Source organism: Anas acuta, chromosome 8, assembly GCF_963932015.1.
Source record: "Anas acuta chromosome 8, bAnaAcu1.1, whole genome shotgun sequence".
Classification (NCBI taxonomy): Eukaryota; Metazoa; Chordata; class Aves; order Anseriformes; family Anatidae; genus Anas; species Anas acuta.
Window position 1 is genome coordinate 28,984,790 of NC_088986.1, and position 27,326 is coordinate 29,012,115.

The 27,326-nt window shown below is 35.8% G+C and overlaps 1 protein-coding gene across 5 annotated transcripts; it reads left to right on the forward strand.

The window, feature by feature from the left end:
• Positions 1 to 243: 243 nt before the first annotated feature.
• VCAM1 (vascular cell adhesion molecule 1) lies at positions 244 to 27,326 on the forward strand. Of its 5 annotated transcripts, XM_068689905.1 has the most exons (9): positions 314 to 376; positions 2,087 to 2,163; positions 12,028 to 12,157; positions 18,316 to 18,594; positions 19,302 to 19,619; positions 20,387 to 20,659; positions 22,098 to 22,364; positions 23,006 to 23,272; positions 23,885 to 27,326. In XM_068689905.1, the coding sequence occupies exons 4-9, from the start codon at positions 18,330 to 18,332 to the stop codon at positions 24,043 to 24,045; spliced, it is 1,551 nt and encodes a 516-aa protein (XP_068546006.1). In that variant the 5' UTR covers positions 314 to 376; positions 2,087 to 2,163; positions 12,028 to 12,157; positions 18,316 to 18,329; the 3' UTR covers positions 24,046 to 27,326. The 5 variants fall into 5 exon arrangements, with proteins under 5 accessions (XP_068546003.1, XP_068546006.1, XP_068546007.1 ...); XM_068689902.1 differs by lacking the exon at positions 12,028 to 12,157 and having other exon boundaries at positions 244 to 376; positions 2,107 to 2,163; XM_068689906.1 differs by lacking the exon at positions 2,087 to 2,163 and having other exon boundaries at positions 322 to 376.

Consider the following 27,326-nt stretch of genomic DNA (forward strand, 5'->3'; position numbering starts at 1 on the left):
TCAGAGGGTAGTAGCTGTACTGATTTGAATATATGTGGGTTTATTTTACCTACAGCCACACAGTTGATGTTGGTTACCAAAACGTGGAAGAAAGCTGGTTAATTTATTGTTTTTTTTTCCCCACCCAATTCTCTGGAACATCTGAAATCTACTGACTTTTAGTACCTAATTTACTCACCTGAGTTTTCAGTGTACTAAGCATTTCTTACTGCTTTAATTATTCAAGAGATAGTTCTAATTAACTTTAACTTTGGCTAAATGAGGCAAGGTTTGGATAAAAAGATTATTCTTTGTTTTCTAACTCCCCATTCATTCCTACAGTCCATCTTCTACAGTAAAGGAACTGACAGTTTCTTTGAAAAAGTTATGTGTGAGTGTAAGTAATCTTTAATTCTCTTCTTTTCCTATTTTATAATGTGGATATGCAACCTTAATGGCATTTTTAACATAACATTCTTGAAAGTAATGTTTAGTACTGCAGAAATTTCTTCATGTTGTATCATTCTGACATAGACTGTGGAAATGCCTTATATTTACAGCTCCACTAGATGTGGCTGTATTGTTGAACTATGATGTATATTTATTTAGGACTATCCTGAGTATATGTAAACAAGAGCTGAAACGTTTTTTTTTTTTATTCTGAAGGGATTGTATGTTTGGTCACATCATACATAGTAGGTATGAGAAGATAATACCTCAATTTGGAAATAGCTGAGTTAAATAAATAAATAAATAGGTTAAAATTTACAGACTTGCAAGTGTTTTAAGGAACATCTTAAAATGAGTAGTGTGAACAACTATTTATTTTTGGATGCAGGTTATTAGCAATTATATTTTAAGAGCAGCATACATACCGTGAAGCCTGCTGGGGGCTTTGCTATAACCAGTCTGTTTTGTATGGAAGTTGCTGAAATACCAGTAATGTGTTTTAAACTCTAATGCGAACAAGAACCCAAAATTGTGTTTTCAGCTGTACTTGTGAAATAGCTATGTATGCAGGCATTCATATGCGTAGAGAACAAACATGGCTCAAAGCTTAACAGACCGAAACCTTTTATAAAGTATCAGATATGATGTTGACAATTTTCAGATTTTACCCAGGAAATGATTCTTTAATGACTATTAAGAAAACTGGTAGTGCTGAAAACATGCACAGTTCAGTGGATTTATTAAGGGGTGCAGATGCTTTAAAAATAATATTAATTGCCAGGCAGTTTCTCAAAGCCAAAAAGCCTTTATAGGGAAAAATACAGTAATTCCTATCAGTCAATTTTTACTCATGTACTATAAAGACAGTGAATATGGACTGGAGGGGTTTGTATGTCAAGACAAAATTTTATTTATTTATTTATTTTCAGGTTGTCTTTGAAGTACAATAAAGTAGTATAGGTCTAATGAGATTTCATGCTATTGCAGCCTGTAATTTGAAAACCATTGCATGAGAAATTTGAAAAGAAATATACAAATGAAACTGAAAAAAATATAGAGCTTTAAAAGTATTGAGAGCAATTCTCATAAAATTATTTATTTTACCCAAATAAATTTCTGAGATTATTAAAATTGCCCTGAGAGCTTAGACATAACTTGGGAAGGGCAGTACTTCCTAAATACTTTGGAAAACTGTCTGCTCTCTAGGTTTCGTAAAAGCCTGACTCATTCTCTTTTTAGAGAAAAGAGAGAAAACGGACTAAAACAGGAGATGTACTTTGGAAGGGACCATGAGACAGATTTTGTTTTATTAAGTCATGTCAATACAGAATTTGACTATGTAATTATTTTTTTTTGGTTGTTTCTACATATAGCTATTGATGTGGGAGTTTCTATGAAAGTGTTTTGATCAATAGTCATCTTCACTAGAACAAGTTTGGAAGTACAAAGCATTTCCATTTTTATTACCTGTATTTGATCCATGACTAATTGCTTTTATCCTGTGAGGTTGTGTTTCTGTAAATTTATCTGTACGGTCTTAATGAGCACATTGAAAGTCTGAAGCTAACCCTACAGCTGAATGAACAAAGTCATCAGTAGCTAGGAAGTGAGTTCAATTTAGTGATGAATTTTTCTTTTTTTGTGTGTATTTTTTAAGGATTTTAATTATTGTTATAGCACCTCAGAATATGAAGTACCTCACAGTGAGAATGAGAAGACAGGTCCTTAATTTGGGTAAGTTCATATCAGATTCTGATCTGGCATGTACTCAATGGTCAGTCTGCACAGAATTCACAGCTGTATGAAAGTTTAATTTCAGTGATTGAAAAGATTTGCAAACAGGGCACAGGGGCTGTACTAAAGTGAAATGCGTGAAGGCGGGGCCTTTTTAGCATTGGTAGCTAAGTTTTGAAAAACTAGGAAACTGGTTCAAGGTGGGGACTTCTATAGCATCTGCTGTTCTTTAACAAAATTTTCTAAAACACCTGCGTTTCTGTAACTGTCATACGGACATTTGGAGTTCTTTATTTTTCTCCCCTTTGCTTCTTAATATTTTATACTTCTGTTGATGTCATCATCAAACTGGCTCTTAACCATTTTTCAAATAGATACCAAAATGTAACAAAAATTTGGAAATTACATTTAGCAAACTCTGGAAAACAGGTTGCATAGCAGAAGGAGGAATTTTGTTGCACTTCTATCACAGAGTCAATTCTTAGTACAGCCAGTACAAGGCAAGACTGACTTAAGAAAGAGATTAAAAATTTTTGTTCCTAAAAGCCGTACTGAAACCCAACTCTAAAATGGCTCTGCTTCTGGGAACTGGCTGTATGTTAACTTTATATATATCCGTACCCCATAATTGCAAAGGAACGCAGAAACAATCTCATTGTGAAAGTAGCTTTACAGTAAGTTGACTTGCCCCTAAATGTAGCACTCTTCTCTCCTAACTCCTAACTACAGAAATTCTTAGAAACTGCTCCATTCCACATGCAATGGCCTAGTATGACATTGTGTAAGTTGCAAGACCTTATAGTTTACAAATGTTACCTTTTTTTTTTTTTTTTTTTTAATGTGCAATAGATGTGCTATATATTTTACTAAAACCTGTCTTTCTCGTGTTTTATATGAAGTAGCTCAACATGAATTGCCTAGAATTCGTCTAGGGACACAGTGTAAGCTACATTGCATGTACTTACAGCTCTCCCAAATATTGCTCTCCATACCAGAGGAAAATGTCATTTTCCACTACTGTTGCTCCAATTGTATTAGCCCTGGAAGATTTTTGTTCAATAAGGGATGCACAGTAGGGCTGACTAGAGTAGTATCATTTGTGAACTAAGAGAACAAACTGCAGCAGCCTAATGCTGCATAGTAGTAGTTAGTTTCTAATGGTCCTAACAAAATTTCTTCTTTTGAAAGACATTTTAAATCTTATTTAGTTGGGTTTTATTGTTTCAAATAAAATGCCTTACCTCCCAGTTCTCCCTAAATGGCTGCATATAAAAAATATTGGAGGGAAAGTTCCAGTGACCTATTGCATTGTTCTAACATTATTTTTCCGAGCAAAGGCTGCTTGTCTTGGCAATCATTCACAATTTTGAAGTCCTTCCAAAAGAAGATAAGGCTTCATCCTCTTTGAATTGGTCCAAAAAAAAAAATAAAAAATTCAGTGACTAGTGCTAATCCTTGCCAATAACTTTCTGAAGTTATTGCAAATAAATAACTTGCACTACCTGATTAGTAGCAAGATTTAGAGAGCCAATGTGAAGAAAATGGTGGAGGTTGGTCTATTCTCCCACATGCCTGGTGACAGGATGAGGGGGAACGGGCTTAAGTTGCGCCAGGGGTGTTTTAGGTTGGATATTAGGAAGAACTTTTTTACTAAGAGGGTTGTGAGGCATTGGAGTGGGCTGCCCAGGGAAGTGGAGTCACCATCCCTGGAGGTCTTTAAAAGACGTTTAGATGTAGAGCTTAGTGATATGGTTTAGTGGAGGACTTGTTAGTGTTAGGTCAGAGGTTGGACTCGATGATCTTGAGGTCTCTTCCAACCTGGACAATTCCATGATTCTGTGAAAATCTCATGAATGTTTGTATAGCCAAATCACTCTGGTCACATATTTCTCTTTAGAGAAGCAAAGACAAAAATGGTAGTATGACTCAGTTCTCATTCAGGCATAGAATAAAAGCAATTATCTCCCTTATTTTTATTACTGGTTACTATGTTATTAACTCTGATGCTGTGCTACGTAATTACTTGATGGGCATTTATAAAAATGTGACGAGAATGTGTACTCACAAAGTGTATAATAGTATAAGGAATAGAATATATTACACAGGAAGGAAAAAAAAAAGATATCGAAGCTACCTACCTCAGAGAGACAAATTGTGGTCCTGCAGGTGAACACACAACAGTGAAGTCAAAAGCAAAACAAGTTATGCATGACTTTTTGTAACTGTTTTCCAAATTTTTTAAAGAAAACTAAAATTGAGACTGAGTTACCTATTTGCTTTTATATGGAGCTTATGTACCCTACAGTGGATACAGTTCTGAAGACTGACACAATTCAACGTGGACATATGTTGGTTTAGCATTTTAGGGGTCTAGAAGGATTGCAGTAAGACTTGGAATGTTGTGTTGCTCTCCGTCCCCTTTAATATTTCAGTTATGTCTTTAACTTTCCTATGTAATTCACATTGACACATTCACAGTGAGTATTTTCCATCACAGCTTGAATAGAGGCACACACTTCCACCAAGCTCGTAAAACAAAGTCACATAGGAGTTTCCATTGGAAACAGCGGTGCATGGGCTGCACTTGTAAACACAGGTACAACCTGGTGTTACTGACATTCACCAGTAAAGTGAGAAAAATGTTTATAAATGATCTTACAGTTCAGTAACTCTGAGAACTCTGAGATAATTTCAAATACAAGTTCCTTGTCTTATGAAGAATTGGACCAAGAAGCTCATTGTCATAGTGAGTTGAGTTTCTCTTTTTCCTGTATAATCTCTAATTACTGACAAGATAAATGCAGATACAGCACTACCTGTAGCACTAGGAAAAAAATGATTTATATTTTATGTAGCTTCACTAAAAGATAATTTGTAAGAGGCATTTTTGGTAGAAATTTTCAGTATGTACATAAATCAATGAGTAAAAACTTACTACAAAAGCAATGATAATACCAGAAGATAAATGTATATTCTTTTGTATACTTTTTTTTTTTAATATGTATATCAATAATAATTTACTGTGTCAGTATATCTGTATATATCTAACAAAATGCAGAACAATTTTAAAATATTAGTGCAAGCCATAAAGTTTTGTATTGTAAGGAGTTTTAAACTGCAACTGGGAAAGAATATAATTTCAAAGGAACATAACAGGATAGGATCAAACTGCAGGTATAAACAACTAAATGTAAGTTGGGGATTTTTTTTGCAGTGTAGGAGTCTATATGGTCTATATGTGAACACTCATAGTTACTCAGATTTGGTAAAACTGGTCCAAATCCTACAGCTAAATGGAATGTATGTAAACCTTAGGATTATTTTTCCTTTCTTTCTGCCTTTCTAGAACTTGATTAAAGGTCAAATATTAATCTCACAACCTAAACACAGGCAAATCCAACATTATAAATATCACAGCACAGGTGAAAAGAGGAAGATTAATTTTCTTATCTGAAAAGTAGCATGCATTGTGCCTTGATAAATGAGCATTCATCTCATTTCCAGTCAAGTGCTTTGCATTTCCGTGAATTAAATAGGCTTTGATTTCAGGTAATGATACTCTCTGATTACACGATACATTTTAGTTGGGAAACTTTCAGGAAGCTTCTTGTTTTTTTCCAACGATAAAATGCTAGATCCTTTCACAAATTTATATGCTCCAATATTTAACACTTTTCATACGTATTGTTCATTCGGTGTGGGTTCTGACTCTTTTTTTCATGTTGTGCTTTTTTTTTAATTGCTGAAGAAACAGTATTTTGCAATAAAATAAGACAACCCAAAGAAGGAAACCATATCTCTAGTAAGGGGGAATACTATTGTGTTCAAATAAGGAAATTACTTAAAGAACTGCGTGATGAACTTGGCCTGCTATGTGCAGTCCTCATCTTCCTCTGAAGTGCGCGCTGTTGATTATTGCTTTTTTTTTTTTTTACCAATGGTAAATGCTGCTGATGTGGCGAACAATCTGTTTCTCAGGCAATTTTGCCAGAGTACTGTGTAGTCTTGCACTTCTGGCCTGAGAGCTATGGGTCTCTCTGTCCAGGTGGCCAACTCTGTCAGGGCAATAAATTGATGTTCTTCTCTGTCACAGAGGAAGTGTGGAGAAGGGAAAATGGTCTTCCTTCCAAAGGATATTTGCCTTTGCCATAGTGATAGAAAAAGCTGATGAATAAATCAACCAGGAAAAAAAAAGGGGGGGGGGGGGGGGGGTCAGAAAACTTATGGCAAAGGAAAAAACAATGAGAATATTGTATATGTCAGGACTCTGGTTGCCATTTCATAAACAAACTTCTTCCTATTTTTGTGTATTTTACTTGGATATCCTGTTTCTTTCTTTATCCACTGTGTGACATTTGGATTTCAAAAAGGACTGAATCCATGGAAAGGTTTCACATATGATATATTTGGAGAGGGTGGAGTTTCTTCTACTAAAATTCAGAAATGTTTGAAAAGTAATAATAGGTGCTACTGAAATGGTAAAAGCCATTTTTTCTCTCAAGAAAGAATGGAAAGAAACGCATCGGGGGAAAAAAATAGTGATTCTTACAAAATATTAGGGATTTACTATTTCCTTCTTGTATTTTGAAAACAATTTTAACATGCATTTCCACATTGTGTTGCAAACCCAGCTTTCGCTTTTTGGATAATGATGTTCTTTGTGACAAAGTTTGCAAACTTTTGTACCTCAGCAAAGACTGCCTCCTAAAGTGCAGCTGTGCTTCATACTTGAGCCTTGGTCTGAGTTGCCTATCATAACAGAAAGTTCCCTGTAAAGTATTTATGAATCTTGTTCCTCTCAACTTCAGTTAAACTGATTCTGGGCAGTGAAACTGCATAGTTTTTTAGACTCTCCAGTTTCTAGTGGTAGTAAATAAGATGCTCTCAATTTTACAAAATCAGTTAGTACGACATTATAGAGCTGAAGGGGACAATGCAAAGTCTCGTAGTTTCTCTAGAAAATTATTTGAGTCCATTGGATTTTAGATTAGGTCAGAATGAAGACTCACGTAAGAAGGTGATGAGCATAACTTTAGGAAAACTTACCTTCAGAGGTGGATGGCAACAGGCAGCTTTATAGCAGCACGTAGTGCAAAGTCAGCAGGTGGTGAAGCTGCTACGCAGAAGAAGCAGCAGCTTCTTTGAAGCTGGAAGATGGCAACAGCTGTTTTTCACAGCAAAAGCTTGGCAGTCTGTGTGCAAAATTGAGATGCTCTGAAGAGGTCATTTGATGAACCTTAGTAGCATCCAAAATTCAGCAATGATTGAGACTGTTTTGTAGTTGCATGGAGAATAAAAGAGTCAAATAAGAGAGTCAATAGAGTTCCACTTCCAGATTTCTTAGACATTTATCAAATTTGTTTCTATGTGTTAATAAGATTTTATTATATTGAATTATACTCCCAAAACCACATACTAGATGCACAGAAACCATCTCTCTGAGTTCTTATGTAATCAAATGTATCACTTGTGATTCCCCTGTTCTTAGGCTTTTGCCTTTTCATCTGCTTTTGGCTGGTGTCAGAAAGAGATTTTTATCAAATATATGAGCACTTGCAGTGGATCAGTCAAAATTGTATCTAGACAAAATTTGATAAAACTCACTGGTGTGTCAAGGTCTGGATAATGTTATCTCTCTCTTCCCTATAAAAATACACTGAAGAGTACATTTAAACAAGATCTGAATTCCTGAAATAATGTAAATGGGGGAGGAGGAGTGAGATCTTGTGTACCAACTATCCCCTGCCTACTCTTCATTATTGTTCAAAGGTATAGAGGAATATTGAATTAAATGGAAAAATCCTCTTTGTCTTACAAAAGCATATATCTTATGTCAAACATTTTGAAGTAAGATTACTTTTCTAGTATATTTGGAACTGTGTAATATAAGAGACAAACTGTATCAGTGGAATTTATAGATGGAAAAGGTTCCTTTTTATATAAGGAGGTAAAAACCCTAAATGTGTCATGTTTCATAATATGAGAATAGGAGACTAAGAATATTCTCTATAAAATTTTCTTCTATCTGAAATGTGCATGGTAGCACCATTTGTCCTTCCCTTTGAACTACTTGAGAAGATAAAACATTTTTCGTAAAATCTGTGAGATGCTGAGACTAATGATATTTCAGGTAGAGACTTTTTCTGGTTATCCATTCCCTGTTACACATTTTTTCCTCCCCCTTTTTTTTCATAAATATATATATCTAATTATATCATATCAAATTAAATTATCTTTATATATATTATTATATATTATATTAATATATTGTAATTATATTGTAAATTATATTATTATTATAAAATTTATATATAGTTTTTATGTATAAAATATATTTACATCTTCTGTTGTGTTTCATGGAACAATGTTAAGTGATTCCTGAGCAGAAAGCTGGCATTTGTCAGGAAATATTTCGAGTTCTTGAGTAAAAAGATCTTATGGTATTTGTAAGAATTTATTTTACTGCTCTTTCAAATAGCCTCCTGTTGTGTGGATCCTGGAAATTTTATGAAGAAGTTAATGACGGCATCTGACATTCATGCTTACATTGAGCAGTAAATTTCTCAGAGTAGAGCCTGTGTAATTTATCTCTGTGTAAACCACTGTTCCTCATTGTCAGGGTGGTAGATTGCATTCTTCTTTAACAGTGAGATTTTAAAGCTGCCTTGGGTTCCTGGGCACTTGCTCCATATTTGTTGGGGAAGCACAAAGCTGCTCTCACTTTTACTGAACGCTGCTGTGTATTGTAAAGAGATGTGACAATGCAGGCTATACTCGCTTTCATTCCAGGCTCTTGAAATGCCATGCACTTGACAGAGCTCTCTGAATATCTAGGCATTTCTCTTTTGAAAGACAGCAAGCAATTAAAGCCCAGATAAATCTGGAAGTTCTCTATCATGTTTCAAGTCAATCTTCTATAGTGTGTCACCTTCAGTGACCTTAAAGAGTAGCTATGAACCTGATATAGATGGTTATAATGAGATTACCAAGAAATTACAGATGACTTCTTGCTTGGTTTTATGTACTATTTCTTCTAATTAGGTCCATCCAGGATTTCCAGTTATTCACAATGATTTGTTTTATAGTTATGTGCCAGAAAGTGCTATTTCCAGTCATATCGAGTAGATAATTACATCAGTGAAAGCACTGAACTTGACTGTCCGAGTTTTTGTCACCTGAAAAAAGGTTGGAAGGGTAAAATTAATCTTAAAAGGCTAACTATACAATACAAATCCTGATAAAAATACATGAATACCATAGTACAAAATATGTTTATTAAAACATCAATATTTATAAGGAAGAGTAAGAAAACCAAATATCAAGTTTATAGGTAACTAGAAAAAAGATATATCTTTAAAAAGAATATTATGCAAAACTGATAATTAATTCATATCTACCATAACCCCCAGATCTAGTCTAAATTAATAATTTTTATACTGTGTTGTCTACTCCTTTTAATATCTAAGAAAGTAATATTGGCACTTGTAATAAGATCTTAATACGATGATCTAGTAGCTACTGGTAAATTGTTCAGATTAATTTAGTAATCTTTACCTGGGTAGTTATGTATTTTTAAAGATGCTGCTTATTTTTCTACTTTGTGATAAATTTGTGTTCATTCTTGTAATCATTTGCATATATATACATATATCTATATACTATCTTTCTATCTGTGTGTATATACATATATCTATGTACTTTATATTCGACCTGAAAAATTGTCCTCCTTTACATTAAGTCTGCAAATCTTCTAGTCAGCTTGCTTAAATTTTATGAACTCCAGTTGGCAGGATAAAAGGAATTTTTTTTTTTTTCTAAAATTATTAGTCATCCTAAATTATGTGTAAGCTGTATTTTCTGAACTCATAAGGTCCATAGGCTGACCTTAGAGCTAGAATGAATGTCTCTTCATACCACAAAATTCAATGTAGTCATGGCACAAGACACCTGAGCAATGTGCCAAAAAAAAAGGTCAGCAGCTGGATCATGGCATGATAGTGGGTAAATCAGTGTAATAAAATGTCAGCTAAAGGGTGATAGTTTTATATCAAATAATTTATATCAATAATACAGAACTACTAGAGAGTATTTATTTTCAGCGTAAGATAGTTGTGTTGTATTAATTCAAATAGTTTAGGAAACTAAGCCTTATATAATTTGCTCAAAATCTTAATGAATTAACCCTTGAACATGGCCCTGGAAATTCTTGTGCCCTGATGGCCTTACAAATACCAAGTCACTTTGCTGCTTGATGTCTTGAATACAGGAAGGCATTGCGTAGGTGTCTAATTTCAAGATCATGAGCCTACCAGAAGTTAAGTGGATTTGGTTCTCAATCCAGAAAAGGGTTCAACACTGCATATGTAACATTTTGATGACTTACCTTTTAGTACCTGGGCTGCACAGAAATGTTTTATGTTTCCTATTAGGATACTCCAGCTTTCAATTAAAAGCACTCACACTAGCTGCTTGGTTCTCTCTGATCCAGTCAATAGTGTTTTGGTTTTTCTATCAGTTAGAGAAATTTTTACAGGAAAAAAAAAAAAAAAAGGTGGAGTATTTATCTGGAGCTCAACTATTGGGGAGAGGTACTACTGTCTGTTCCTCATGCTGTAGAGTTGGTTAAAGTCAGAAATGAAGTCAATGGAGACAAAATATATCCAAGTAAAAAGGTTGGTTGTTCCTAATGAATCAGTATTCACACGCAATTCTAGGAAATTTCAGGAGGGATCCTTAGTTAAGAAGCATGGGAATGTCAGAAGTCAAACATTTCTCAAGGTAATTCAGCACAGAGCTTTATCCTGCCTGACAGCAGTTTCAAACGTGTGTCACATTTCTTAAGTCGCCTCTTATCACTACAGAGTAACGTGGTCTGTGATAGGTGACACAACCTTGAAAGTTATTCTTGCTCAGTTGCCTATTTCGGACAACAAGGATTTTGGCTTTGATGCTGTGCCAAGTAATTGTCTTGAAAGGGGAAGTAAATCCCAGGAACTCCCATCATTCTTACTCTTGCTTGTCTGGAAAAAAATCAATCGCTGATGTTTTTTATTACTTTGCTAATCCTCCATTAGCATATTCCTTCCATGAAAGTGTTAATAAGGCGAGTAGCTAGGATGATAGTTAACTCTGGGTGGTGGGGAAGAAAACAGTATAAGTCATAAAACAGCGTGTTGTTGGTTTAGGATAGAGCACATTCAAAAACAGAAAGAAGAGATGCCAGGTCCTTAAAGTGTCACTTTGTTAGTGTATGTACATACAGCCACATATTTTGCTGCTGCAAAATGCTCTCTTGGATGTTTGGCTTGATGGAAGTGAAAATCAGTTTGTTTTTTCTTGTTTCTAATTGGAGGGTTGTTTACTATAGAACTTCCAGCCCACCTACAGAGACAGAGAAGTGGCGATATCTAGATCAAAAAAGACTTCCATATGTGCCAGTTAAAAATAGATACATTGAGCGTTCCCCATAATCCTTTCCCATGTGGAAGGTTTGAAAATGATGATTCTTGAATCATGCAATGTTAAGTCTTTGTGATATCTGTACAATACTGCTAGTGAGGTGGTCTACTTTGGGATTACAAAGGTAACATTTATATAACACAGTGCAGCAAAAATAATATCTATACCGCTGAACACAGCTCTTCAGAGTAAGAACTATCATAAAAGAATAAAGAATATAGTTTGTGATAGACAAGTTTCAGGACAGATAATCAGCTAGTAGCGGTGCAGCTATCAGTAGTCTGTCTAGGGAGAGTCAAAGTTCTTCATTTGTTTCTGATGTGTCTATTTGGCTTCTGATCCACCTGGAATGATCTGTTACAGAACTTGCTCTCATCGTTACCCTTTTTCTTTCTGGCTGTGTAGGGACATACTTGTCCTCATGACTGAAGGACGGAAACGAGATGGGAAATAGGGAAGTGACTGATCTCCGTTTTCCCATAGTCTGGTATCTACAAGTGCCTTGGGGAGGATCTGCTGGCAATTAATAATGGAGGTTGGTTGAAAGTGTTCCTCTACCCTCTTCTTGACTGATTTAATCTAATGATGCGAAGTGCTGGCCTTAACAATGTACACAACAGATTTACTGGTATTGGGATTTCACATGGGTTGCTGGGAGAATTAAGTAACTCAGTTGTATTCATTAATTTTTTTGGTTTACTTTATCTTACCATATCCCAGGTCTTAGCCAGTGTCTGCACTTTTACCCAAATTCCACTTTATTTCTTTACTCTGACCATTTTGAATTAGTTTTGTCTGAAAAGTTGCAATTCCAGTGAGAACAAATGACTCGGATATATCTCAGTACTTTTAGCTCAAAATAGGTCTGAGCTTCTACAGTCACAAAAACATTTTGAAAACTCCAAGGGTGTACTTGAATTTGGTTCTTGATATATACTGGAGTGTATTTACCGGAGTGTATTTCAAAATAGGGAACTTTTTTTTTTTAACATATGTCTTTGTGAAGAGTGGTGCTCAGCTACTCAAACTGATTAAGTTTTACTTCAAGTACTTTGCTTAATACTTTAAGGAATGTGTGGGTTTAAAGGTTAGCCAACGGTTTCACTTCCAGCCCTGCTGGATCTAAAAAACTTTTTTCTTTATTTTCAGAAATAAGATTTGGGATTTCCACAGCTTGTTTTTTTGGCAGCAACAACTGAGTAAGATCAAAAGTAGGGACTTTTCAGTAGCTGCGATTTACTTCATAATGAACTTTTTGTTTCTTCTGTGAAGTGAAACAGACAATGTCTCTGAAGAGAATAAGATATTAGCTATTTTGTAGTCTATGCAAATTATAACACATTTGTGTTTTTATGTTATCTGATATTTTTTGTGTATTTTGGGTGACTTTAGTTGCTGTGCAGTTACTAACCAAACAGGAAGTGTCATAGCTGGTGAGCTGGTGTCTGAGAAAGATAATGAAGGAAGTCAATGCATATGTTTTAGTTGCTGTTGGTGGTTTTTAATAGACAGTATTTCAGAAATTCCAGAAAAGGTAAAGAAGCAGATGATAAATCTTTAAGTTGTTTCTTTTTTACCTTTCTTCAATAGATGACAAGTTAGATGTGGAGTACAATTGTAAGGTGTGATGTGGGTTACAGGGTAAGGCGTTGGTGTTCTTTTTGTAACTAGGAACAAAGTTACAATTCCTGAAACAGGCACAATCCTTTAAATAGATCTGCAAGTAGATCCCATCCTTGTCATCCAGAGATGAAAATTATGGGGAGTCAGTGATGCTCTCCTCCCCATCTTGGGGTTACACAGAATTTGTACTATTGCCAGGTGATAAGAAAGAAGGCGAAGGGAGTTAAGGAAAGCAAAGAGTCAGGAAAGTACTGGGAACCAAAAAGCCAGTAGGCACTGAGGAAGGAAAAACGGTATATAACCCATATAACAGTCTATTGAGGTTACTGAGCACTGAGAGGCTGAGGCTACCATATCATTGCCCGCTGTACAGGTCAGCAGTATTCATACGTGTCCTCCAGGTTCATGTTTCTTCAATTACTTGATCATGTAATTACTTGATCATACTTACTGAAGATGCTTAGTAATAAATATGCTTGCATATCTTTCTGTGTTGGGGCCATATATAGAAATAATTATTCCAGCAGTATGTATTTTTTAGTAGAAATCCCAAGCGGTGGCTCTAGATGCAGAGATTGTGCTGAAGCACTACATAGTATTTTTAACTGGCACAGGAAACAGAAAGTGAAATCAGGCCAGTTTCCTTCTAACTTTTTTTTTTTTTTTTTTTTAATCCCCTATGCCAAAAGAGAAGGATTAACCCTCTTGGCAGTAAATCACAAAATCAGTGGTGAAGGTATTAGGAGACCAGATTCAGCATTACTCTTAGCCTTTCAGCTTTCCCCTAACAGTCTCCTTCACACAGTTAAGGACATCAGAAATGCAGAAATAGGGTTTGAAATGTTGGATAACTAGCTTCCTGCATAATGCACATTATGTTCATTATTATATGTTAGTTCATTTAAGGCATCGAGAACTTATGATCTCTCTTTGACTAGAGGAAATTAAGTGGAATTTGTTTCTAGATATTTAACATGGTTGTAGAAGTATGAATTAAAGCAAATGCTTAGAAAAGTTCTGACGTGGCTTTCTTGTCCTATGTTCCAGAAGAGGTCATAACTAAGTTTCGGTTTCCTGAAGGACATTTGTTTTTTCTGATGCCAGGCCAAAAATGATGTGTTCACTATTTCCAAACTGCCTTCTGAGACACACATTTGTTTTATCTTTGTTTGTCCACCAAAGCCTGAGAAAAGTCTCTTTTGATTACTAGATGTATTGGGAAAACATTTATTTACGTCCTAGTGCTTAATTCTTTCAATCTTTTGTGTCTTTAGCAATATTATTATTATTACTTTTAATACTGGTTACATTCCAGTATTCATTATGCTCTGCGTGTGTCTGAATTTCTTCCAGTTGATCCTATAATGCTTGTGAATCTAGAAGCATCCTCTATTTTTTTATCACCAGCATCCTCCACTGTGCCAATTGAAAAGCTGGAGTTGAACTCTTGACAACCCTTCAAACTTGCCAGCTGCTTTCTGTCTGTTTTCAAACAGAACAGCCAGTTCTGAAAACAAGCAAACTGGATATTCACTTTCCTATTTGCAGGTTGATGTTGAGGATAACAGAGACAATAATTAAGTACATTTTAAGAAATTTCTGAATTTCCTGGCAGATCTAGAATCTGAATATGTATTGGCTCATCTTGCTCTTACCTATTCTGTCTGATTAAACTTGATTACTCAGTATAGTAGTCCCTCTGGTAAGGATCCAACTCCAGTTAATGGCAGCTGTCCAGTTTAATTTAGTGGGAGCCATATCAGAGTTATTTCCTATTCTGAGTTATCTGATTAAAGGTTTGATTACAGTTTTTTCCAGCATGCGGATATGGCCTTCTATGTTTATATCTTCTTGTGTCTAGAAACTGATTTCCCAGAAATAGGGAAAGTTTGCCTTTTCTCCTTCAGCTTAGACTGTGATTATTTAAGCAATCAAAACAAAATTTTCATCTCTTATTTCTCTCTGGCTGTGATTAAGAAGTATTTATTTGCAACTTAAGTAGGAGAATATAGTTCCCACTTTTTTCTCTGGTCAGATTTTTGTTTACAGAATTTGATAAACAATACTTCCAGAACAGTCTGTTTCTTGCATTTTCTGAGACTTACGAGAATTTTTATTTGTCTTCCTCCTCCTCCTTCTCTAATAAAAACGGTAACTATGATAATAAAATAACACATTATAGGAGAATCCACTGTGACAGTTTTAGTTTTAGTGAGTTTTTTGTTTGGGCATTTCTAGCTTTTTTGTATTTCCCTGCTTATTGTCTTCTACATAATTCTTGGGTTCTTTTGTTTATTGTTATTGCTATTAATATTACTGGTCTGAAGACATTTTCTGACATTACAATTCTAACTTCCCACAATTATTACATCCCTTTTATATTTGAGTTCATGAAGAGTATATAAAGGGGGGGAAAATGTCCAATGCTTCTTACTTTGCCTCGTGTAAGATCTTTGACAGAGTCATGAATGTAGTTACTACATTGTGCTTTGGTGTTTCTATGGAATCATAGAATGGCTTGGGTTGGAAGGGACCTTAAAGATCATCTAACACCAACCCCCCTGCCGTAGGCACAGGGATGCCACCCACTAGATCAGGCCTGGCCTTAAACACCTCCAGGGACGGGGCATCCACAACTTCTCTTTGCAACATGTTCCAGAGCCTCACTGGCTCTGGAGAAGAATTTCCTCCTTATATCTAGTCTAAATCTATCTTCTTTAAGTTTAAGAACATTCCCCCTTGTCCTATCATTATCTACCCAAGTAGCTTTTCCAGTTGGGCTATACCTTGACAAATATATAAATTTGTGGAAACTATAGTCAGAGAAAAAATCATTTAAAAAAAAAAAATTAATCTGAAGAAGACATCATGCCTGTAGGCCAGCAGGAGCTTTACATCTTCCAGTACTAATCTCACCCGAATGTGAGATTTTAGAGCTAGCATTAGGTTAATGACCATAAAATATGCATGGCTCAAAAAGGATTAGATTAATGTAGGACAAATGTTTCAGCAATTAAATTTCTTCAGCATTGACAGCATTATTTCTTCAGTCTTCATTTTTCCAATTTATTACTCATTTACTAAATAGCTGAATTTATGTCCTTTATAAAATATGCTTCATGATGACAATATTTCATAGATATCAAATAGTCAAATTTTTGCATACCAAATCATTTGTCAGAAATATTTTAAAAACATGTATGTTTTACACAGAATTTCTTGCTGCTTTTGTTTAGTGATTCATGTTTGAACAATATGAACTACCCAAGTTGTTGAGGTTTGGAAGCCTTTATCTATTCTTTGCACTCATAGCATTTCCTAATTTAAAATTACATGCAGAAAATGTAACTTTATTTTTTCCTAATATTGTCTCTTTATTAGCCAGGAGTAGTAGTCCTCAGAAATAGTCTTTGTTCCCAACTGCATATGTATATCCATTGGATGCCTAACACTGAAGATAATCCTTGAGCTGCATATTTTCAACTTCTGTACTTCAGTTATACAGAAATGGGACATGAGAGACCTTAGAGGCATATCAGTAATGTAATACAGAGCAGTAGCATCTTGAAAGAGGGACATTTTAGGGACATTGTTGAAGTAGAATTTAGAAAATGAGTTCATTCAGTTTGTCTGAACATGATGATCTTAATTCAAGCTGAGCAAGCTAGATCTGCTGACTTCATTATTAAGGATCAAAAATACTTAGTAACATGAGTAGCATTACCTCTGGGAGTGCTAGTAGTTTTCAAAAGAAATACTGAGCTAGGTAAAATTATTCATCAAAGAACATTGTTTTCTCCAGTTGGCTCAGTTTTGACTCTCAAGTTTTCTCCAATGACTCAGTCCTATGAAAATGTTTGCTCTGAAAACAAACCTGAATAACTTCTCCATCTCAGATGTAGTTCCGTTCCTTACATGTAATTACCCACATCCATTCATTTTATCAGTCATATGCCAGATCAGATATTGACTTGTTTTTTTTTTTTGTTTGTTTTTTTTTTTTAAAGTGTTCTAGGAATTCCATTACAAGTGTTAATATTTATTTTCTTGCGCTTTAAGTTTTGCATTTAAAAAAGCAGCAGAGGGCGCTGAGACTGCTGGCACAGCCCTGCATGGATCTCTTCCTCCGTACCCTGGATTTCCCCATCATGGGATTTCCCGCTCCACTTCAAGAGCCTTTATAAAGAGCTCACTGCAGCGATTATCATAAACAGTTGCAGAGCAGCAGGCTCTCACTGTGCTTCTTCAGAGAAAATAAAGCGAGGCTTTTTTTTTTTTTTTTTTTTTTTCCTTATAACAGCAATTCTAAATGTTAAAAAAGATGGGAAGAATAAACCAAGCTGTGCTAATTATTTTGTATGTGTTAATAACTGGTAAGTTGGGAAGGTTTGTTTCTTTATTTGCTTTCAATTTTCTTAATTGTAAATTGACCTACAATTTACTGTTTTATTGTTCTCTCTCTTTGTTTGGTTTGCTTTTACATTCCAGTGAATGCAACTGTCAATTAAGTAGTTCTTTCAAAATGTCAATAAGTTTATTTTTGGCATTTATTTTGAGCTGTTCTTTGCTCCACAATGACTCTTATTGAATTTGGCTAAAAGACAGTCTTGGAGACAACTGCAGTACATCACTGTATGTCTGGTTTTTACTGTCATACCTGACAGTACCAGTCAAGCTTGGTACTAAATGCCCTGTTGAAAGCAATTCTGCAGTTGTCCTTACTATCTTATTTACCATCCATCCCCACAAATGTTACAAAGGTTTAGAACTAGATCCACCTGGTAGAAAAGTTATATTGTACCAATGCATTTATTTTCATTGACCACATTGGTTTTATGCATTTTTTACTCATCGGAACTATCTGTTAGGATCATCTGAATCTGTGTTAACTATGACAAAAATAGTGATTTTTATGGGGTATTTTGGAAATGTAAACCATTGTATCATCTGTTAATTTAACCTCAGCACAATTGTAAACTTGTAAAATAATAAGCTCTTGTCACAGTAGAAGAAGAGGGGAAATAAATGTTGAGAATGCTACTGAGTTTATGTATGTTCTCCCTATTGTAGTTAAAGCCTTTGAAATGGAGATTATACCTGCTAGTAAAATTGTTGTACAGATTGGAGAAATGCTCGTACTCACATGCAATACTACTGGCTGTGCATCACCAAGTTTTTCATGGAGAACCCAAATGGACCACCCTCTTGGAGGAACAGTGAACAACTACAGGACGTACTCTACCTTGACTATGAATCCAGTTAGCGTTGAGAATTGTAATGATTATCTGTGTACTGCCATCTGCAGTGAAAAAGGGAAAAAGGAGAAGAGTATCAAAGTTGAACCTTACTGTAAGTAAAAACTCCTTTTACTTAGGTAGTACTCATTCATTAAAAAAAAAAAAGATGAATTGTTCTTAGACATTGCAGCTGGTATTTAACTGATAATGATAGAATAAGGAGTCTGATAAAACTCAACGTATGTTTCCTTGTAAAGATTCCTCTGTCTGTTCAGGATGTTCTCAGCCCCTTTTTGCTTAGCTTTCTATCTTGAAGATAGTATGTATTGCTCTTATTTGTTTTTATTGTTGGTAATACTTGAAAGCCAGAGCATAGACTCCCCAAAACTTTTATAGTGCTGGACCAAAACAAAAACAAAACAAGGAAAAAAAATCAGCGTGGTAGAGATGGACATATATGGGAAAGCTATAAGTGCAAAACACCTAATCAAAGTGTTTGCAGTTTGCAGAGGGATGATCCAGATGTCTAAACTTGTCAGATGCCTCTATTTACCTAGGTAGCTATACCACTGCCTAGGTGCCTTGTTGGATTTTATTAACTCATCTGTATATTTTAACTGTACGAATGTATTACCTGTTGGTGTGTGAACTGCTTATAAAAGACCTGTATGTTTTCAAGGTATGTTTTGTAATAGAGTTGATATAAGGTCGTGTTCTGAACACATCTAAACTGAAGGTGTGTGATGTCTGGATCTTGCTCTTATGTTGACTCTAGGGCCAATCTCAAGTAGACTAAAGAAAAGTGTTTTGTTCATACAGCTTTCCCCAGTGATCCTGTCATTGAGATCAGCACATCATTAGTTGCCAGAGAACCAGCCACTGTCATCTGTAAAATTCCTGATGTGTATCCTTCTCATTACCTGGAAGTACTCTTAATGAAAGAGGGAGACACTCTTCACGAGAAACATTTCTTCGAAGACGAAAGCAGAAATAAAGAAACAAAAACTGTGACATACTCATTTAACCCCACAACTGAAGATATTGGGAAAGAGATTACTTGTGTGGCCAAATTGCAAATTGCTAACATGGACTTTGAGCCCAAAGAAAGAGTTACTTCTCTGAAACTGAATGCAAACTGTAAGTGTTTTTATATCAGGGCTTTCATACCAAATACTGTTTAATGTTATGGTTCATTAAATAGATTTATGAAGTTTGTGCTATAAATCATTAATAATCTGCACTTCTTTGTATTTATATAGTCTATTGCCTAGGACCTATGTTAAACTGTAGCAATTGTATTGCAAAAATATCAAAGCTAGGATATGCCTCTTATTTCTTAAATGTTATCTCTGAGCACAGTCTTTTAACATCTTTGTGGAACAGATAATGGTTTCATGTTCAAAGGCCAGGGCATAGAAATTTAATGTTTTTATTCAGTAATGGTCATTGAGAAGCTTGTGCATATTGCCTTAAGCACCTGCTGTTGTTCATGACGGAAGTTAATCTGTCCTGTGGTAACTCATCTGTCACTCTCATATCTTGGGCCGTGGTGCTCAGTCAGAAAGTTGAAGACCAGAAGAAAAATGACAGTATGCAGAAAAACAATTATTTTTAAAATTGCCATGGTATGCTTAGCAATTTCAGGTTTATAGACTTAACAGGGAGACAAATGTAAGAGTAAACAAACACTAAGCTATGGGTACATATTGTGACTAGCTTCGCTTTCAAAACTGCAAACTAAATGTCTTATCAAGTCTGGCAAAAGTGTTCCACTACATTAATGCTATCCACAATATTCGTTTTTCCTTTGTAGTGCATGCAACACACCCGTAGAGAAGCTACTGTTAAAGATGTACATATCATTCTTCAATAACATGTTGACCTTGTTTTCTGTTTTCTTCCAGTTGGTCCACAAAATACTATCATTACTGTATCTCCAAGCAACTTTACAGTGGAAGGCAACCCTCTAAAACTCACTTGTGTGACTGAGAGTAATCCACCAGCACAAGTAGTTTGGAGCAAACATCTGGCTGATGGAAACATTGAGCATTTTATAGAAAACAATGTCCTTTCTATTCCTCATGCTCGTTTCACTGACTCAGGACTGTACATCTGTGAAGTAATTAATCTTGTAACTAATAAAACAGAAAAAGCAACAGTTGACATTTTTATACAAGGTACAAGTCTACTTTAATTTAATTCAGTAACCAGTTTGTGTATTGGGTTGGAGGGTGCTGACATACTGATATATAGGAAATTAAGAAGCTTTCCTTACGTATTCAGTATTTAACTTACAGTTTACTAATGTTCTTTAAGTCTATGCTTTTAATTTCTATGCTTAATTTTCAGCTAATTCTCTAAGGCTGTACATACATACCTCTGTATGTTTACTGCAATGCAACACTCAAAGCGATAAAAGAATCTGAAGAACTGTTTTTTTGGGGGATACTTATTTCCTTGAAATAAGCTGTAGGAATAGTCCGTAGCAATTTCACAGCAACATCTCAGTCTCCTTTGGACAGGTAGTTTTAGTGGTCATTTAATAGTACTACTTTGTCTACTACTTAGTGGTCATTTAATAGTACTACAAACTACTTTGGACTATATTTTGTTGTTGTTGTTCTGATTATTGTGCTACTGCTGTTTTAGTAGAGCCAAATGTTTCAGATGGAATCTGAGACCAAAACCAAAATGAGGAAATACTTGAGTGAGCAGTTCTTGATTTCATAAAAACCTCCTCTATCTTTAGTATTACTTTTGCCTTATGCAAAATTAACATAACTAATGATATTTAAGTGGTTTAGCATAGATTGCAGACACATTCCACATTAAGTGTCACTTCATTTTTTCCATACTTATTTTCTGCTGCACATTGGTAGTCAGTTCCATTTACAAATGTCACAGATGGAAGAAGGAGAACTCTTGCTGTAAGGCTCCATGCCTACACTGTCAGTGTCTACACTATTCCTTAAAATAATCTTGTGAGGAGGGTTACTCTCAGCAGAAAGTTGTATGGAAACATTTTTCCTACTTGAACTGTTGTAGAAGACTCAGTGCAGAGTTCTACAATATTTGGAGCACCTGCGTGACAAGAAGAAATGGAGACAAAAGGTGGCCCCAATGCCACTGTCATTTAGGTATCTTTAAATAATTAAGGGTGAAATCTGCCTTAGTACAGATAACTGACATGAAGAACTTCATATAAGCTGAGTTTTCATCACTCCTTTGAATTGGCGAACATGCATGAGACAAAGAACCTATGCAGAGAAGTGCCTGTGTTTTCCATCAAATAGTTCTTGGTATAGGATCCAGTTACCTGCATACAAAAGATTCAAAGAGAAAATACAAGCTATTTTTTTTTTTCTGTGGAGGAGACTATAGTGCACCTTTTGGCTTTCCTTTGAGCTACAACTTTGTAGACTGTTCTTGCAACTGCCATTTAAGCTATGCCAAACGTTGACTCCTCAACCAATATGAAATGATTGCAGTTTCATTTCAGTAGTAAGTGGATTTCTCTACTTAAGCCCTGCTGCTGTTTATTACATGACAATGAAGTAGTATGTAGGGGTCGTTTCTGGCACTAATTTATGTCTTTTCGTTATTCTCTACTTGTAGCGCCACCAAAAAATACAACACTTTCAATTTTCCCTTCAAGTGTGGTGAAGCAAGGAGAAAGTGTTACCATCTCTTGCACATCTGCAGATGTTCCAGCTGTTCAGATTACCCTGAGGAAGAAAATAGGTGATGTGATCACAACCCTTGAAACAGAAGATGGCAAATACACCATAGACAAGGCTCAACTAAAGGATGCAGGAATATATGAATGCATATCCATTAACAAACTTGGAAAGCAGTCTCAACACATAGTACTTGATGTCAAAGGTAAGTTAAAATAACTACCATACAGAGTTAATATTTGGTTTAGATGGATGGAATGACGATGTCTAAAAAAAATGAGATGAGTTGCACAGGTTCTTGACATAAGTGGTAGGGTATTAGTGGTGATGAAAACGTCTGTCTGGATTTGCAAAGCACAAAATATTTGCTTATTCAAAATATTTCATATTTCCACTTCCCCCCAACTTTGAAAACAGGATTTAAAATTGTGGAAGCTGGTGAAAAGCTGTTATTTTAGGACTTCTTTGCCTTTTGTACTTCTTTTCTATTGAAAGAGGACCTTGGGATCTATTGGTCTGTGTCCTTTCGTGAACTCAAATGAATACACAGTGAATTTAAAACAAGAGAAGAAAAGGCTCCATATAATGTAAAGATACACAGAATACCCCCATCAAAATGTTCTTTCTGTCAACTGCTGTTGGATGAAGTATGTGTGGGATAGCCAGTGACAGAGTAGTGTCTGTCTAATATTATAAAGCTATGTGCTTGAAGAATGTAGTGAATTCATCAGCTGGATTAGTACTTCTCATATACAAGCCGCTGATACTTTGTGACTTTTGGTGTTTGTTTTTTTTTTCTTTTTTACTTCTGTTTATTTCTAATTTGTATGTTGTGTTTCTTTTCAGTTCCCCCTCAAAATATTACCGTGTTAGTATATCCATCAGAAAATGTTAAAGAAGGAGAAAATGTCACTATAACATGTAGCACATACAGTAACCCACCGTCACAGATGGTCCTGAAAAAAGTTCACCAAGAGAGAGAAATTATTCTGCCATCAGTGAATGGAACCTTTACACTCTACAATGTCACCAAAAACGATACAGGCAAATATTTGCTTGATGTTTTCAATGAGGTTGGAAACAATATCAAAGTGATAGAGATAGCTGTTATAGGTAAGTCAATGTATTACCTTAAACTTATTTTGTTTGCACCTTCCAATGAATTTTGTGTCCAGGTGAGCAAAACTAGTTCACAGATAGTTTTCACAGCTGATATTTCACAAAAATACTGCACATAACATTAACTAATAAATAAAAAAAATAACAGGACAGCTGGTGAGAACCTCTTTTCAGCATGGATGTTGTCTCTGCTACCTGAGTTGGCCTAGTAGCTTTAAGGATATGGCTAGAAAAAGGTGGATTCTGGCTCCATTCTGTCCCCTGCATGAACTACACATGATGTTCTTCTTGTATTCTTTATGAACTCCATGGTAATCTTTATTGTAGATTATATCAGATGAGTCATGCTTAGCATACTGAAGACCAAGATACCTGCCAAGAATTAAAGTAGTACTGTGAAGTTACTAAAGAAAACAAACAAACAACAACCCCCCCCCCAAAAAAAAAAAAAAAAACATAAGGAAAAGGTTTTGAAATGTGCTTTGTGCATGAAAACAGAAAATGTGTTCCAATGAAGGTCATTAATAGCTCTGCTTTTAGTTATACATGTATATCCATTTGAATCAATTTTTACACAACTTTTTTTCCTTTTGTCTCCATTTTCAGGAAAATTGGAAAAAAGACATCAAATGATGCCACTGATTATTGCATTCTCTTGCACAACAGCAATAGCGATACCTGTGGTTGCAATTTTGATCTACGTGTCAAGAAAAGCGAAGATAAATGGATCCTACAGTCTTGTTAAAGCACTGAGACTGAAAGTGTGATTGTGTGAATATAAGTCTAAGTAGTTCATAGTAAGCAATGTTATTTATTGTTGTGACTGGCTCTACTCCTCTACATTTGGTAACAAGTGACTTAAGAACACTATCGTGTGATAGTAAATGGAAATTTTTTCAAGTCTTGTTAAGAATTTCAGTATTTAAATGACAGGGAAGGCCAGCATCCTGTCCTAAGAATAGATAATACACTTCCGTGTCGAAGCAGGCTGAACAGAGTTCCTTGGAGAACTAGGTTTGTACATAGTGTATAAATTGTGTTATAAATATGTTCAACTGGATATCAGTTTGTAAAATTGCAGTCTCTGCAACTGTACATAGATTTTGTTAATTCAGAAATACAAATCAGCATTACTTGAGCTGATCAGGTGATATTTTATTTTGTATTATTCCACAGAGTGACTGTTTTTAATATAATCTTTCTGCTTGTGGTAATGTTTGGAAAATGTTCTCTTTTCATTTATTTTACCATAAACTCTGTACCTCCAAAGAAGTTACACAATCACTGGGCTGTACACTTTCAATTATTTTAAATTAATTTACTATCTGAAGACTTGTTCGTGAAATATTGTATTTTAGTTAGTGAATATATTATTATGAATATTATTCAGAAAGTGGCTGGGATTATATGTTAGTTTTAGGACAGCTAAGGTGTTTATGTAGGATTCAGTCATTCACTAATTAATGGTAGTATTCTGTTGTTTCCTGACAAACCAAATCAGACCCTTTATTTAGAGTATAAGCTACCATTAACTATACATTTACGGATTTCCACTACAAGATAATACTGTTGCTGGGTTTCTTTTAGATTCCTCTAGTAATTCTTGCTTAATATTATGTCAGAATACCTGCTTACCATATCCCCTTAATAAGCTAATAAAATAAATAAGCTAATGCTTATTTTTTGGAGAGCACAATGGTTTATACTTGGAAATCAGCTGCTGAAAATGTAGCTAATTTCTATCTGTGGACTTCATCTGATATATGCAAACTTAGAGAGATCTTGGTGTAGGTTAGCGTTATTGAGGGAAAACTTGTGCAGTTCTCAGGCATGTTCCTGTGGAAGGAACGAGTGAAAACTGCTGTCATTAGCAATAGCAGGTTGTGTCAGGGGAAACTCTCTCTGTAAAGGCACGAGCTACTCTGAGTGTATGTAAGTGGGGAGAGGCAAAATCTGTGCAACTTCAGCCACAGTGGTTGAGTTGGTTACTGGAGTAATACCCTTCCCAGGCTGCTCACTGTGGAAAATCAGATTACTTGCCTGACAGATTTCCTTTCAATAGACAACCTGTGCCTGTGTGTTTCACCCTGGCTAGTGCCCCTTGGCACCACATGCTCTCTCCAGTGCTGGGAAAATGGCTGTGAAAACAGTGGGCCTTCTGTGCACAGGCAAAGATGAGAGGGAATGAGAGGTGGAATTTAATGGTATTCTCCCTTATATCTCTTCTCCTGGGCAGCAGTGCTGCTTTGACTCATTAGGTCAGTGATATTCAGCTCTGAAGGGAGGTACAAAGCGAGGTTACGCATGCAGGTGCTGAGGTATTGGAGCGCATTTAGGCCCAGCAGCCCTGGGGCACTGTGTTAGGCACAAGAAGGTGGGCCTGGCTCCTCCAAACACACTCGCATACGCCAAATCTGACAGATATGTGAAAGGAATTTCTTCATATTATTTACCATTCTTTAAAAATGCTAACAGCTGCCACCAACAGCAGTACAAATGCAGATGTCTCTTGGGAGCTAGCTGCAGGGTGAGGTGGGGTACACATCTCTCATGTCTTCTTCATAACACGTTCTGCACTGTTTTGTGCACAGTAAATCGGTTCATGCAGGGTCCTATGCTTATTTACAGTTGGAATGGGAGGTTTGGAAAGTGGGGGTGTAGCAGAAAAATGGGAGAGCAGTGTGGACTTGGCTTGGAGGAATGTGAGCGTGCAGTAGGAGGGCGAAGAAAAGATTGAAGACAGAGGAGGAGGAGAGCTTTGACAGGCCCATGACATAAATTTCTTGGAGGTGGTGCCAGGCAGATTTATTCAGAATAATGTCAGGCCTGTCTCTGTGCTGGCTTGTGAGCAAACCAGAAAGTATAATTTTTCAACTGTGTGAAACTTTAGTGCACACACATTTTGTCTACTGAGCACAGTTCTGGCTTCTGTATTGCAATAAAGATGTAGCACACGTAGAAGATAAAATGTAAAGAAACCAAAGTGATTAAGAGGATGGAGGACCTGGGGGGGGGGGGGGGGGAGGGGGAAAAAAGGAAACATTAAAATGTACGGGACTTTTCAGTTTGGATAGGGAATTCTGAAGGAGGAAGAGATATGACCGAAGTTTTCAATATTGTGAAGGTAGCTGATAACAAACAACAGATGCAGAACTGCTGGTGGCTATATCATGCCATGCCAGAACTGCAGGGCACTCAAGCAAGGGGTAGACCAGGTTAACACAAATAATAGAAGGTACTTCTCACAGCAAGGGGGAAAAAAAGTAGAAGCTGCTGCTCCAGGAGGAAGACAGTATCAATTGGCACTAAAGGGGAAAGAAAAAAATAATGGACTAAATGTCCAAAAGCAAATAATAAAGGGAATAGGCAGAAATTTTTCAGGGAATACACTGCAGAAAGTGGCCAGGTCTGTATACTGTCCCAGAACAGTCTCTCACTGCTGGAGATGTACTGCCATAGTGGTCACACCTGGTAAGGCATTTCTTGCTTTCTTAGGCCTTTTCTGAATGGTCTGTGGTCAGACTTGCTTGGAGAAGGGGCATAGCGGTTTCTGTGCTGTTTTTCCCTCTTTGTAGTCCCTTAGAAGGAATAAAAAGATACCTCTGAGTATCATCTGAGTAAAAGATGAATGGGGGAGAAATAAAGTCATCTCACAACGGCACTTAGGTGCTTGTATATTTTTTCCTGTAAATTCCCTTCAGGTTCACAGTGTATACAAGCACCTAAGTGCTATTGCAAGATGACTTTTATTTTTCCCCCATTCATCTTACCTCTTCCCTTGTGTCCTCTGAGCAAGAATTTATCCCAGAAATGCTGTGGGGCAATGCTAAATGTCAATGCTATAAATTTAATGAGTATAAATTTTAGAAAGTGATTATAAAATCTCACTTGCCACAACTAGTTTGAAACGTGTTCCTCTTTAAAATGTAAAGCTCAAACAGAAGAAGTTTTTAACCTTTTAAAAACTTTTTTGAGAATGCTTTCAAATGATTTTGTAGGTATACTGAAAGGAACAGTTAATAAATCCCATTACAGAAGTGCTAATTCA